Here is a 14,141-nt window from a genome sequence, read left to right as displayed (position 1 = left end):
CGTTTTGTTGTGATTCTTTTTTCTGTAACTTATGAAGCATATTCGTGTAAATGTTCTCCCATTTTTCTTAATACACTGTATATGTATTTCTTGCACTTTCCTTCTTTACTTTTGGATGAATCCATTGCACCCCACTTTGGAAAGATTTTTTATATACAGTAAGTAAACGGTTTTACCTCTGTAAAGTAGACAAGGAAACAGTGTTCCATTGGTTTATGTTGGAAGTAAAAGTACAGAACTCATTACCATATAGTGAAACCAGTTTAATGGATTTATAGCGGAAGAGTCCCTCCGGTAATGCCTATTATCCGTTAAATACTAATAATGAGATTTTATTGCCATGATTATAATGAACATTCTGGAAACATTGGACTTGGTCAGTCATTTCCAGAATGAATGGACTTTGTCCATTCTTTCTGGATGTTGTCCAGACTACTGATTTTGTCCGTTAAGTCCAAAATCTGTTAAAATAGGTTTTTTTTTTTTTGTATAAAAATATTTTGTATTTACCAGATCACCCTAAGATGTGTCATTGTTAACCATCCCCAGCAAATGGACGAAGATGAAGATGAGGAAGATGGAGAGAAAGACAGTTCGGATGAAATGGATGAAAATAAGGGACTGTTACAAGGCACCTTGGGGGTGACTCGTTCAGTTTTGGCTGTTACAGCATCCACTACATCTAACTTGGTTACCAGTGTGGCATCTAAACAGTTTTGGAGAGCAGCAATAAAGTAAGAGTGTGTAAACGAAAGGTAATTTCTCTTATTGGTAGCATAGTTCATGATGGAGCATTGCCACATTATCCAAATTATTATTAACATACAGTGGACCCCCGCATAACGATTACCTCCGAATGTGACCAATTATGTAAGTGTATTTATGTAAGTGCGTTTGTACGTGTATGTTTGGGGGTCTGAAATGGACTAATCTACTTCACAATATTTCTTATGGGAACAAATTCGGTCAGTACTGGCACCTGAACATACTACTGGAGTGAAGAAATATCGTTAACCGGGGGTCCACTGTATAGTGAATTGCACTATTCTACATAATATATATTTTTGTTTACAGTGTGCAATGTCTTTCTGTTATAATTTTTTAATCTGTATGAAAATTAGCATAAAACTGCATTTTTTTAGTTTATTCATTGTTTGTTGAGCCCACTAGCCCTTAACATCCCTATTCCTTGTAAAATGCACACACATCTGTAAACAGTTTCCATTCATAATGTGTATCTTTAATATAAACTTAAATCATTACTTAAGTATCACTCAGATTTTAGTGAAAAAAGTTAAATGATATTGAAGCCAGGTAAACATTATTTGGAGTTTCTGTTTAATTTAGGATCGTCTTCTTTTAGAAACGATGCAAATTAGACCAAAATTTTTACTGTTTTCTTAAGCATACCTCATTTATGGTACAGCTGGATGCAACCACTTCATGAGCTGTCTTCACGTGGGGAGAATGATCAGCTTGTTGAAGACACCAATGTTGATTTTAAGCAGCAGGGTTGTCATGCATTCTATGCTGACATTATTCCTGATCACCATATTAGCTCTATTGGTAAGAGCTAATATTTATTGTATATACTTACTATTAATACAACCATGAACAAGTGGTATTTAAGCAGTAACACACTGCGGCAAGCCAGGATTGAATCCACGTTGTTGCTTCTCATGAGGTGGGCTAAAACAATTTGGGTTCGATCCCCAGCTAGCCGCAGTGTGTTAATGCTTACTATTTTTAGTTTTTGTACCTTGACAGTATCTTTCTCTTGATAATGCTTAAGCTGTTTTAAAATTTAACAACTGCAGTATGTGTAATGTAAAAGTATTGCCTAGTGTAGCAAGGAAAATAATTATGCTATTAGCAGGAAAAGTTAATATTATTATAATATTTGATTATTTTATGTATGTGCTGTGTAAGACTGTATGTATGTACATGTACATATAATTTACATTTAATCATGATTCTTTCTAATTAAACATTTTTGTTGTTGTTAGGTGCAAGCTACAAGAGTTATGCACTACCCACCATTACTAATCCTGCCCTTGAGTTCTCCTTGGCTCTCTTGCGCATTGCTCTTATAGAAGAGACACTCACCCAGGGCAAGACAATTAAGACAAATAAGACAGGTATGACAGCATATTTCAACAATTTGTATGAAATAAAGAAGCATTGTCCCATACACTGTCTACTGAGATGTTAATCTTTCATACAGTAATAGTTTTCTGAACCTTTGCAGGAGAAAATAAATTTACATCAACTTAATATGTAATCTTTCCAATGTATAGGGCTGGTAATTCCTCTTAAATTTTTAACACTTATGATACATGGTTACTGTACTACGTTGATTTGCATTTTTATATCATCTGCAATGCAGGGGCCTAACACAGAAAATCAAGATATTCCAGTGAGCTCATTTAATATTGAAGTACGAGTATTCCAGTTGATTTTTATTTATGCTTTTTACAGTAAACTCGATAATCCAAAATTCTTGGAAAACTGGAGTTCATCTTCATCTTTTCTGTATACTGTATTTATCTCAGGCTGTTGTACTATATCTTACAAGCTCTTGTGTTCAAATATGATATATACTTGTTTCTTAGTATTCTAAGTCAGTAAAATAATTAAAATCTACAACCTCATTAAATTCAACCTGTTCATTGGGCTTTCATAATGTACATTGTACACTTTTGACATTCAAGTATCTATTGAGAGAATTATAGTACATAATTAACTTTATTTGGCTGATTTTATAACAGGTTATATGTTTTAATCCATTTTAAAGCTAAGATATAATTTTTATGGTTCCAAGAAGGGATCTTGCATCAGAGGCAGGTTTGGGCTACCTTTTCAGTGTGATATAGTTCACTGACACCCCTGATAGTATTGTACAATAGATGCTGAGGTTGGTGTCCTGGAAAAGAAATTTGGACAATTATTGGGTTCTTGTCTTCTACTGAAGATGTAAGCAGGACTTGTCCTGCATATCATGACAGTTCTTGAAATTACGTTAAAACTTTTTTTTTTAATTCAAAACTACTGAATGCAGTAGAATATAGTAATCTTAATTTACCTGTGTGATAAAAGGATATAATACATAATAATAATAAAAAGTTTTTAACGTTGGCTGTCTCCCACCAAGGCAGGGTGACCCAATAAAAAGGAGGAATGTAACGTTTTTCTTCTTTTTACAATTAGTAATTTATACAAGAGAAAGGGTTACCAGTTTCTTGCTCCCGACATTGTACGTAGTTGCCTCTTATGACACGCTTGGCTGACAAAGGAAGCTTCTCTTCTCCATGGGGAAGTGGAACAGAATTCTTCCTCCGTAAGCCATGCGTGTCGTAAGACACAACTAAAATGCTGGGAGTAAGGAGCTAGTAACCCCCTTCTCCTGTATATATTACTAAATGTAAAAGGAGAGACTTTTATTTTGCTTTTTGGGCCACCCCGCCTCGGTGGGATACGGCCAGTGTGTTGAAAGAAGTAGCTTCTCTTTTGTATCAAGACCACTTTCATAAATATTTTTGTTCTTTAGAATTGAATGATTTTTTAAAGTGGCACCACTACATATGTTATACTGCACAAGTAAAAATCATAATATATGTTTTTTAAGAACTGTGGACACCAGTGTAAAAATAAAACTTCAATAACAGTTTACAACCAGGTTTGTTACTTTGTTAATTGTAATTTTAATTTTGTATTCTAATAGTTTATTACTCTAACAGTGGTGGCTGAGGTTGCACGTGGAATACTGCGAGAAGACTTGTCTCTTGGGTTTACTCTGCTGTTAATGTTGCAGCAGCCTGAGGATGCTGCAGCTGTATTATCTAGTCTTCCATGCACTGACATCTCATTACAGGTTAGAGTAAGACATTGATTTATAAATTGATGTAAAAACATCACATTTGAACTGAAACTTTCTTGAATATGATAGAGATTTAGAGATAACCAGAAAATTTTGTCATAAAGATGATTTTGCTTTTTTAAAAATTTCAAATCATCTAACACTGAACATACTGTACACACTTTTATGGTATGATAGGGGTTTGTACTTTATTATGTGAGCAGTAAGTGGACCCCCTTTCTGTATTTTTTCTCTCAGTTGACTCTTAATAAGTTTTTTTATTTTATTTAGCTTTTATGACCTTCTTGATATTCTTTTGAGCACCACTTCATGCAAAAGCTCTTATTTCTTCTTTTTATCATTTCTAACTCTAGATGGCTGATTTATTCACACGATGCACATGCAGTTTCCACCATACGTGGACCACCTCTAAGCATATCTAACAACTCTGTTATTTCTACTAAGTCATAGATTCATGCTTATTCTTCTTGCACTTCCCGTACTAGTATACATCTAGAGTACCATGTTTGTGACATTGAGAGACCAAATCTCTTCTTTCTTTCAACACACCGGCCGTATCCCACCGAGGCGGGGTGACCCAAAAGGAAAAACGAAAGTTTCTCCTTTTACATTTAGTAATATGTACAGGAGAAGGGGTTACTAGCCCCTTGCTCCTGGCATTTTAGTCGCCTCTTACAACATGCATGGCTTATGGAGGAAGAATTCTGTTCCACTTCCCCATGGAGGTAAGAGGAAATAAACAAGAACAAGAACTAGTAAGAAAATAGAAGAAAACCCAGAGGGGTGTGTATATATATGCTTGTACATGTATGTGTAGTGTGACCTAAGTGTCAGTAGAGGTAGCAAGACTTACCTGAAAATCTTGCATGTTTATGAGATAGAAAAAGGAACACCAGCAGTCCTACCATCATGTAAAACAATTACAGGCTTTCGTTTTACACTCACTTGGCAGGACGGTAGTACCTCCCTGAGAGACCAAATAGTTATGATAATATCCAAATTAGCCTGATGTACACTGAGGCCACTTATATTATGCAGGTGTTAAGACCTGTTCTACTGACATTCATTTGTGGAGGCCATTGGATAAATCATCTATGTAGATTTTTGCCATTTTCTTTAAATATGCTCTCTTTGTCTCAATCAGTTTTCATGTTAGAACATAAGTTGTATTGTTTGTTCGGCCCATTATTGATACATATGGATGAAAGGATGCAAATGCATTCACTTGGGACATCTTTATTAAATGTGTTTTGGTCCTGGGACCTTGGTCACTCCAAGGTCCCAGGACCAAAATGTATCCAGTAAAGATTTCCTAAGAATGTTCACTTGTGTCCTTTTATCCATATTGTCTGTATCAGTTTACCTTCTACCCTCATTACTACATATGCGTACATCTTAAAATTAATGGGAACACTCATGAAGTGACTGATAATTCATTTTAACATACAAATTACTTATACTGTGTAAGAGTTGATCAAAAATGTCTGAAAAACTTGGGTCTGTAGATTTAAAATCATGATTCTTAATTGTTGAAATATTTAAGAGATAATTTGCAGCCACCTTAAATTGCAGGGTAAGGCATCAGACATGTGTATTTACTGTATGTTTTATAGAAAATTATGTATATCAGTAAAGATTGCTAGGGAATGAGTGAGTGTAATGAATTTTCTTTGTTTAGGTTATCCTGCCTTGCTGGAATTGGCTGATGTGTGAATAAGAACTGTACATTTGCATTTCATATAGTATATATTTTTTTTCTTTTGCAGATGACCCAGTATTATTATGCTCTACGAATATTCACAAGTCTTCACCCATGGACCGAGCCATGTATTGCTCCAGTGTTCCTTCACGATCCAGCAGATGTTATTGCCCAAGTTTCTAGCATTATTGAGTCCTTAAATGTTTCAGAACTTGCTGTAGAATTAAAACAGTTAATACAATTATTCCAGAGCACTCAGGAGCTTGTATCAGACTATGTACAGGGCCAGGCTCTCCAACGACTTGGTGCTGGAGTAGACATTGATAGATTTTTAACAGATCCTAGCTATAAAGAGGACACAGTTCTCGGCCTGGCTATGACACTGGACAATGAAGTTTTAGAGTTGGCTCTCACGTTGGCCAAGAAGTATGAGGTGTCACTCTGGCAGGTGTATATGACTCATTTACAACACCTCTTTGACTCTGAAATTACTACTGCAGAACTTAGGAAACATATAACCGAAAAAGATATGATTCAAACCCTTGGCAAGGAACCAAAGGAGTTTGTGTCTCGCATGGAACAAAATGTCTTACTGACGGTGAATGGTTGTGACCATGAACGGCTACTCCTCTACTATTCTTTGATTGAGCAGTGTGGTGGCAAAGAACCAGAAAGTAAGGTGGCCCCATCCCATGTTAAACTCCTAAAAAAACTTAAAGGCTCAGCAGAGGGCCTGAATTATAAATTACTTTTAAAGCCCAACTCTGATGTTTTGGCTATCCTTCGTCCAGTTCTGACTGCTGAAAATGTGAATAACCTTGCTAAAGTTGCAAAAAATGTACCATGCAAAGAAGGAGCTGGCATTGAGCCAAGTACTGTTTATTGTGCCTGGGCTCAAAAGTATTTTTTTGAAAGTCCATCTGGTAAAAAGCCCAAGACTTCCAGTGACTGGATTCACAGGTATGTATTAGTTTAGTTTTCTTTGAATTTTATTTCATTAATTAAAGACCATATTTAGATCATGCAATTGCTAAACCTAAAGTTTATGTGTACATTTCTGCGATAACTAATACTGTTTTATTACATTTTAGTGTGGCTGTGGACATTATTCCATACTGGCATACAATGCAGAAATGCTTTTGGGCCAACAGTCTGTAGGGTGGACAAGTTTGGGAGGGTAAATAGAAGAAAGAAATTGAAAGTACTGTAAGCAAAGAAAAGAACAAGGCAATGAGTGTAGCACAAAATTTAGGCTGTGAAAATTTGGACATCAAGCAGGAGGAAGTGAATATATTTAGATACACCTACCATCCGACTTACGACCTGCTCGACATACGACCACTCAACTTACGGCCGTGTTTTGTATGCCAAATTTCTGGGACATAAACAACTATTTGTGTTGTACACAGTGTTTATCCTAAACCTTACAGTATAAAATACAGTACTAACAGCATAAAAAGTAAAGTAAAACGTGAAATACCAAAATAAAACAATAAAATGAAGTCATTACAAAAATGTGATGTTGATATTCAGTAGTAAAGTTCGACTTACGTCCATTTTGACTTACGACCGGTTGGTCGGAACCGAGCTCGGTTGTAAGCCGGATGGTAGGTGTATGAGCAGATGAGTCTGTAAAACACAAGACGAGTCACAGAATAGAGGAAAGAAAAAATGTAGATGTTATGTCAAGGCATCTGTGGAGAAAAAAGTTTATTAATAGAGGCAAAAGGGAAATATGCCTGAGAATGGTAGTATCAACCCTTTTATGTAAATGTTAGGCATGGTCTTTATATGTTGCAGCAAGGAGGAAGCTGGAAGCAGTGACAAAGTCATGTTTGAGGACAATGTGCAGTGTGAATATTATGCAAAGAATTTGAAAAGTAAAATTTAGAAAACTGGAATTATGAAAGATGCAGCAAAATATTTTTACCAAGAGGGCGAACAAAGCAGGGATAGAAGGAAGAACGGGTAGGGGTCATACCAGGAATGGTTTGAGGGAGGATTTAAGTGCTAGGGGCATGAGCATCCAGCAGGCATGTGTGAGCATGTTATAACAAAGTGAGTGGATTTTATGGGTTTGACATGCTGTTGGAGCATGAGCAACACAACAATATGAAGGGATGCACAGAAACTGGTTAGCCAGACCTAAGTCCTAGAGGTGGGTAATACAGGGCCTGCAACCTGAAGGAGGGCTGAGGATATTGCAGTTTGGAGGGTCACTTGAAATTATTGAATGAGTGGCAGTGAATGTTTAATTTTTTTGGTGGGAGACAGCCACTTGTCTATTCTATTTCTGTTCTGTAGATATGAGTTATGTGGAGAGTACATGCAGAAAATGAACCCTCCTGATATTGTCAAGTTTGTGAATCAACTTGTTCTGTCTGACATGGGAGCTCAGATGGTGCCGTTAGAGGCCAGGATAGAGTTCACTCGCAGAGCTGTTAAGTTTTGCAAGCAGCAGCAAAGCAAGCAGAAGGTAATCCTTAATGTTATTCCATTTGTTCATGGGTACTTGTAAAATTTAAGCTTATGGTAAGTTTTAATTGTTTCTATATAGTATTTACAGTGACATAATTTATGCAAAGGGCATCCATAGTTGGATTTGTAATTTGTAATTACAGGAACAAAACTATGCTTGTGGTATCCTATCATCACTGTTTACTTTGTCATATAATCTTTATAGTTACCAGTAGGTATGGCTTCTACTGCCTCCTGTATCCCATTACAATACTCTTAACACTTTTTTTGGTGAAAGGACAATAAGTTTTTCTTCACAAATAGTGGTAGAACACCGGAATAGGAAACAAAAGGGAGTACAAATAAATGCTACAACCACTGGTAACTTTGAAATGCATGATAGATTCAATACTGAAGATGGAATACTGTAACTGAAGAAAATGTATTGAGCACTTGTCAGTGCTCAATAATAACCCACATGGAGACAGAAACTCAGAAAATTGATTGGCCTCTGTATTTCAACCCCTCTTATCCTCTTCAGCAGAAGACCCTAGCATGGGGATCAAAATATACAGACCAATTAATTTTCTGAGTTTCTGTCTCTGTGGGTTATTATTGAGCATGGAATATATGATTATACATATGCTGCTAAAGCTACAGATAGGTAACTGCATATAGGTAATAATTGTCATTTCATAAAAAATGTTAACGTTGTTTGAGCTATAGAGTTAGTATAATTGATTTATAATTTATTGGATGTATGAAATTTAATTCATGAACTATTTTAAATACTAATATTTGAATATTTACATTGTCTAAAAATGTGCTGCATTTGGGCATTATAATCTGTATACTGTATATAATTTGACTATCTTGTCAAACTAATTTTATTGTTTTCCAAAGTCCATTAAAGACAGGTTCATACTTCTTATTTTTATTAGTTTACTGAGGAAGAAGGATGGATGGTGAGTCTGATATTTGTTTTGCATCTACCACTTATATATCTGTTAAAATTTCTATACAATATCCCATTTTTGTGGACACATCAGCTTAGCTTATTAAGCTATATAATGTTCTTTCTCATTTACATTTTTTTTTTTTTTTAACAAGTCAGCTGTCTCCCACTGAGGCAGGGTGACCCAAAAAGAAAGAAAATCCCCAAAAAGAAAATACTTTCATCATCATTCAACACTTTCACCTCACTCACACATAATCACTGTTTTTTCAGAGGTGCCCAGAACACAACAGTTTAGAAACATATACGTATGAAGATACGCAACATATCCCTCCAAACTGCTAATATCCCGAACCCCTCTAGAGTGCAGGCATTGTACTTCCCATTTCCAGGACTCAAGTCCAGCTATACAAAAATAACCGGTTTCCCTGAATCCCTTCGCTAAATATTACCCTGCTCACACTCCAACAGATCGTCAGGCCCCAAATACCATTCGTCTCCATTCACTCCTATTGAACACGCTCATGCACACCTGCTGGAAGTCCAAGCCCCTTGCCCACAAAACCTCCCTTACCCCTTTCTTCCAACCTTTTTGAGGACGACCCCTACCCCGCCTTCCTTCCCCTACAGATTTATATGCTCTCCATGTCATTCTACTTTGATCCATTCTCTCTAAATGACCAAACCACCTCAACAACCCCTCTTCAGCCCTCTGACTAATACTTTTATTAACTCCACACCTTCTCCTAATTTCCTCATTTACATTTTTTTTTTTTTTCAACAAGTCGGCTGTCTCCCACCGAGGCAGGGTGACCCAAAAAAGAAAGAAAATCCCCAAAAAGAAAATACTTTCATCATCATTCAACACTTTCACCACACTCACACATTATCACTGTTTTTGCAGAGGTGCTCAGAATACATCAGTTTAGAAGCATATACGTATAAAGATACACAACATATCCCTCCAAACTGCCAATATCATTTACATATGTTCATTTTAAATATTAGGTTTGGCTTAGTTGTTGTATGTATTTTTATTTTATTTTTTTTTAACAGTCGTCCGTCTCCCACCGAGGCAGGGTGACCCAAAAAGAAAGAAAATCCCCAAAAGGAAAATACTTTCATCATCATTCAACACATTCACCTCACTCATACATAATCACTGTTTTTGCAGAGGTGCCCAGAACACAACAGTTTAGAAGCATATACATATAAAGATGCACAACGTATCCCTGGCTTTTCCCAACAAAGCAGGGCACAGATTTCACAGTTCAGTATTCCAATGAACTATACTTACAACATCCAAACAGTTAGCCAGATCCTCTGAGTATCTTCATGCACTTTTACTCCAAATGAACACATTCAAATGTTCTTGATGGATATTAAAAGTCTATGCCTAAGTTCTTCTTTCACATTTTTCAGCAAATTCTTTTCTGGAAGTCCCTACTTCCTTCCATCTGCCTCAGATTTATACACCCTCCTTACCAACCTTCCTTAATGACCAAAACTACACAACAGCCCCTCCTCTTTTATTGGACTTGCATCATCCAAGTTAGGTTAGCTTCATTTCTTGTAGACTGCTGAGGATAGTGGGAGGCCAGAATATATATTATTGAGCTGGTGGGGAAGAACAAAACTTAATGAAATAAAATTGACAAAATATTATACGAAACTAACAGATTCTTATTAGGAACCAGTTGGTGTACACAGTGAAGGTGTTGCACTATGCTGTATTAAGTATTTTTTTAAATATGAGGCAGGCAGAGTGACTCAGTAGAGAAAAATATATTTGTCAATCGCCATCATTCTCTGGTTATCTTTTCACAGAGCACAGACATCTTCCTTCTAGTGAGTTATTGAAAGGCAACATTCCTACTCATTCTATAGAGTGCATGCATTGTACAATATTGTCCACCTTCAGAATCCTTAAATTATCTCCCTTTGAGAACTTTGATAATCTACAGTCATTGTATTTTTTCCATTGGTTATTATTTTACTTAAAAACTCAGATGAGTGTAGTGGTGCTCAAAACTCATTCACCTTGTTAGTACTGTAGTGCCTCTGCAAAGACAATGATTATGTGTGAATGATGGTGAAAATATTTCTTTTTTTGGGTCACCCTGCCTTGGTGAGAGACAGCCAGCATGTTGAAAGAACAAAAACATAAGAAACAAGCTTCATACACTGGTTATACATTCATCATGGGTATAAAAAAAAATTGTCCATTTTACATTCCTAGTAGCAGTTTTCATTCAGCTCTGTTCATTGCCACTTATGTATTGTTCACATTCATACTCTGTTTTATCTAACCTTCCTCTCTCTTAGTAAAATTAACTTTCGAGCACTTTCTTCACCATTTTTTCATATATTGATACCACCATAACACATTCTCCTGAAAGTTTAAGAGCTGCAAAATTCACCACTCAGTATCTGAAATAATTCTTATTAGTAATTTTAAGAACTTTCTATTTTGTAATTATAGTATTATATTTGATGGTTCATTATAACTTAATAACTAGCAATAATTAAACAGTTGTAAGGGTAAGTAAAATATAAAATACAGCAAAACTTTTTAATTCATCCTGAACAGTACATAATTAGACTAACTTATTCTTACATGACAGTTAGCTGATGATGGTCAAGGTTGGCAAGAGGCATTACAAGAAGTAGAACGGTGGGGAACTCATCTAGAGCTTCTATGCTCCAGTACATTCCAAAAGCTGAAAAAGAGTAAGGATCCAAAACTTAAGAGTTATGCCAACAGGGTAAGTTCCTTTAAAACTAGATGGTCAAAGGTTATTGTCTGTTTTCTACATTCTCTGGACATTTCAGATAAGAGTCCCTCTTTGTGCAGTGCTAAGAAAGAGAGGATTAGATGTATGAATTTGTTATTGAATTGCACATTTAATTCTTGGCAATTATTAGTCATACCTAATCTTATTTATTAAAATGTTATGGCATATAAAAAATAGTAAGATTTTAAGGGATAACAGAGAAAATATCAGAAATACAGTGCTCCATCAAAGTGTTTATTTTACTTCTAGTTTGCCCAGACTGGCAGCAGTGAACCTCTGCTATGGGAGCTGTCACTATCAGTGCTGCTAGAGGGATCAAACTTGGATGTTTTGCAAGAAGTGCTGAGTGTTTACCCTGAGGGCTCCACTAGTACACCTGAAGATGTTGTAATGGACACACTAAGGCTCTTGATTTCACATTGGAAGGGCCATGATACACAGGTTTGTTAGAATTACTTGCATTCTGCTGTTTTATGAATTCACTTAGTATTCTTTCTATTATTGATAGCAAGACCTTTAGTGTATTATTTTTACTCTTATTTCCTTAGGTGAATTTAACACTTGAAGATCATAATCCCCTGAGAATCTATGATCATGTTCTCCGTCAAGTGCATAACTACATAGAGGAAGGTGGCGAACTACTGACAGAGGAGGAGGTTCTTGAAGAAGTTCATAGCTTATGTGATGATTCTTCTGTGCTTCTTGCTACCAAAGTTGAAGTGTTAACCATAACAGAAAAGGTGAGACTGGACTATGGAAGATTATGATTATTATTATTACTGTATAACACTCATGGGAAAGGGCTAAACTCTTCTTGGGCTTACATTATAAATATTGGGGTCATACACTACTAAAGAAATGGGAGGGAGACAATAGAGATGGGGCTATACCAAGTTTCTTGTCAATACTGATACTCAATTTTAGGCCGATATTGATGCCTTGGCATACCCCTAGGAAACAATCTGGTATGCTTTTAATAATGGGAGGATAAGTACAATTCTTGGGATCAAGTGTCCCTACCAGCATCAAGAAACCTCTCTTGAGAGGCAATTGACCTACAGAGCCTGGGGAATTAGATTTGATCCAAGGAAGGTAAGGTAAGCATTATGCCTCAGAAACTCTTAATTAAATTCTAAGATATTAAAATGACTTTCTAACATAATTGACACACAGGAAAAGAATGTATTGTATACTTAAATCTACGATGTGTGTTAATGAGGACGTAAAATTTTTATTATTATTACTGTTCTTTATCATTTGCTGCCCCATGACCTTCTTCCACAGTGGACAATTGTGACACCACCTACGACTGCTGCACCTCTCTTGCTTATAGTATATAAGCCATTTCTTTGCACATATGCTGTATTCTTTTCAAGATTAATGGACTGATTAAATCGACTCAAGACTCCTCCTGTCCTTCACTATTCTCCTTTGTATGGACTGATGAAGCCACTGTGTGGTGAAACGTTTCCTCATTAATTTATCAACTTGTTGGTTCTCTAAACCATTCATCTACAACATACAGTTTGTAGGTACATTTGTATAAAAGAAAGTGAGAAATAGGTCCTGTCATAAAGGATTACATTATACAGGTCTCCCTCAACATTCGCGTTTTCAATTTTCACGGGCTTCACACATTCGTGAATTCCCAAATGCCAAATTCCAAGCTGCCACATCATATTTAAGTTTCCCGCCACCCGCGAGTCCCTACTACTCTCCCTCTGACCCCGGCAACTGGCAGCCAGCCCTCCCATCACTGTGTGGTGTTTTGTTTGTTCATTATTTGCTATTAAACTACAGTATAAATAATGTAAACCCATTCATGACTGCATATTGGAATGGCTACTCGGACAGGTATTGGACGGTGACAGGCAGTGGTTGAGGCATTGGTTGAGGCAGTGGTTGAGGCAGTGGTGGAAGCAGTGGTTGAGGCAGTGGTAGAGGCAGTGGTTGAGGCAGTGGTGGAGTCAGTGGTGGAGTCAGTGGTGGAGGCAGTGGTGGAGGCAGTGGTTGAGGCAGTGGTCGAGGCAGTGGTCGAGGCAGTGGTGGAGGCAGTGGTTGAGGCAGTGGTGGAGGCAGTGGTAGAGGCAGTGGTATTTAATAACATACATGTTATTAAACCATAAAATGTATGTATTTTTTTTTTTTTTCCAACAAGTCGGTCATCTCCCACCGAGGCAGGGTGACCCAAAAAAGAAAGAAAATCCCCAAAAAGAAAATACTTTCATCATCATTCAACACTTTCACCACACTCACACATTATCACTGCTTTTGCAGAGGTGCTCAGAATACAACAGTTTAGAAGCATATACGTATAAAGATACACAACATATCCCTCCAAACTGCCAATATTCCAAA

At 36.6% G+C, this 14,141-nt stretch overlaps 1 protein-coding gene across 2 annotated transcripts in view; it reads left to right on the top strand.

Annotated features, from left to right (window-relative positions):
* Nucleotides 1-14,141, top strand: part of LOC128701438 (NBAS subunit of NRZ tethering complex) — a 214,185-nt gene that overhangs the window by 177,878 nt on the left and 22,166 nt on the right. The window contains exons 27-36 of one of the 2 annotated variants that reach the window (XM_070100314.1): nt 550-734; nt 1,427-1,566; nt 2,007-2,138; nt 3,738-3,871; nt 5,644-6,536; nt 7,881-8,052; nt 8,975-8,998; nt 11,613-11,753; nt 12,033-12,224; nt 12,332-12,523. In XM_070100314.1, coding sequence (XP_069956415.1) covers nt 550-734; nt 1,427-1,566; nt 2,007-2,138; nt 3,738-3,871; nt 5,644-6,536; nt 7,881-8,052; nt 8,975-8,998; nt 11,613-11,753; nt 12,033-12,224; nt 12,332-12,523 — 2,205 coding nt within the window. The remainder of the gene's footprint in view (nt 1-549; nt 735-1,426; nt 1,567-2,006; nt 2,139-3,737; nt 3,872-5,643; nt 6,537-7,880; nt 8,053-8,974; nt 8,999-11,612; nt 11,754-12,032; nt 12,225-12,331; nt 12,524-14,141) is intronic. The other variant, XM_070100315.1, reaches the window with a different exon arrangement.

This window comes from Cherax quadricarinatus, chromosome 72 (assembly GCF_038502225.1).
Source record: "Cherax quadricarinatus isolate ZL_2023a chromosome 72, ASM3850222v1, whole genome shotgun sequence".
Lineage (NCBI taxonomy): Eukaryota > Metazoa > Arthropoda > Malacostraca > Decapoda > Parastacidae > Cherax > Cherax quadricarinatus.
Note: the sequence above shows the minus strand (reverse complement) of the source record. Positions and strands in the feature narration are given on the sequence as shown.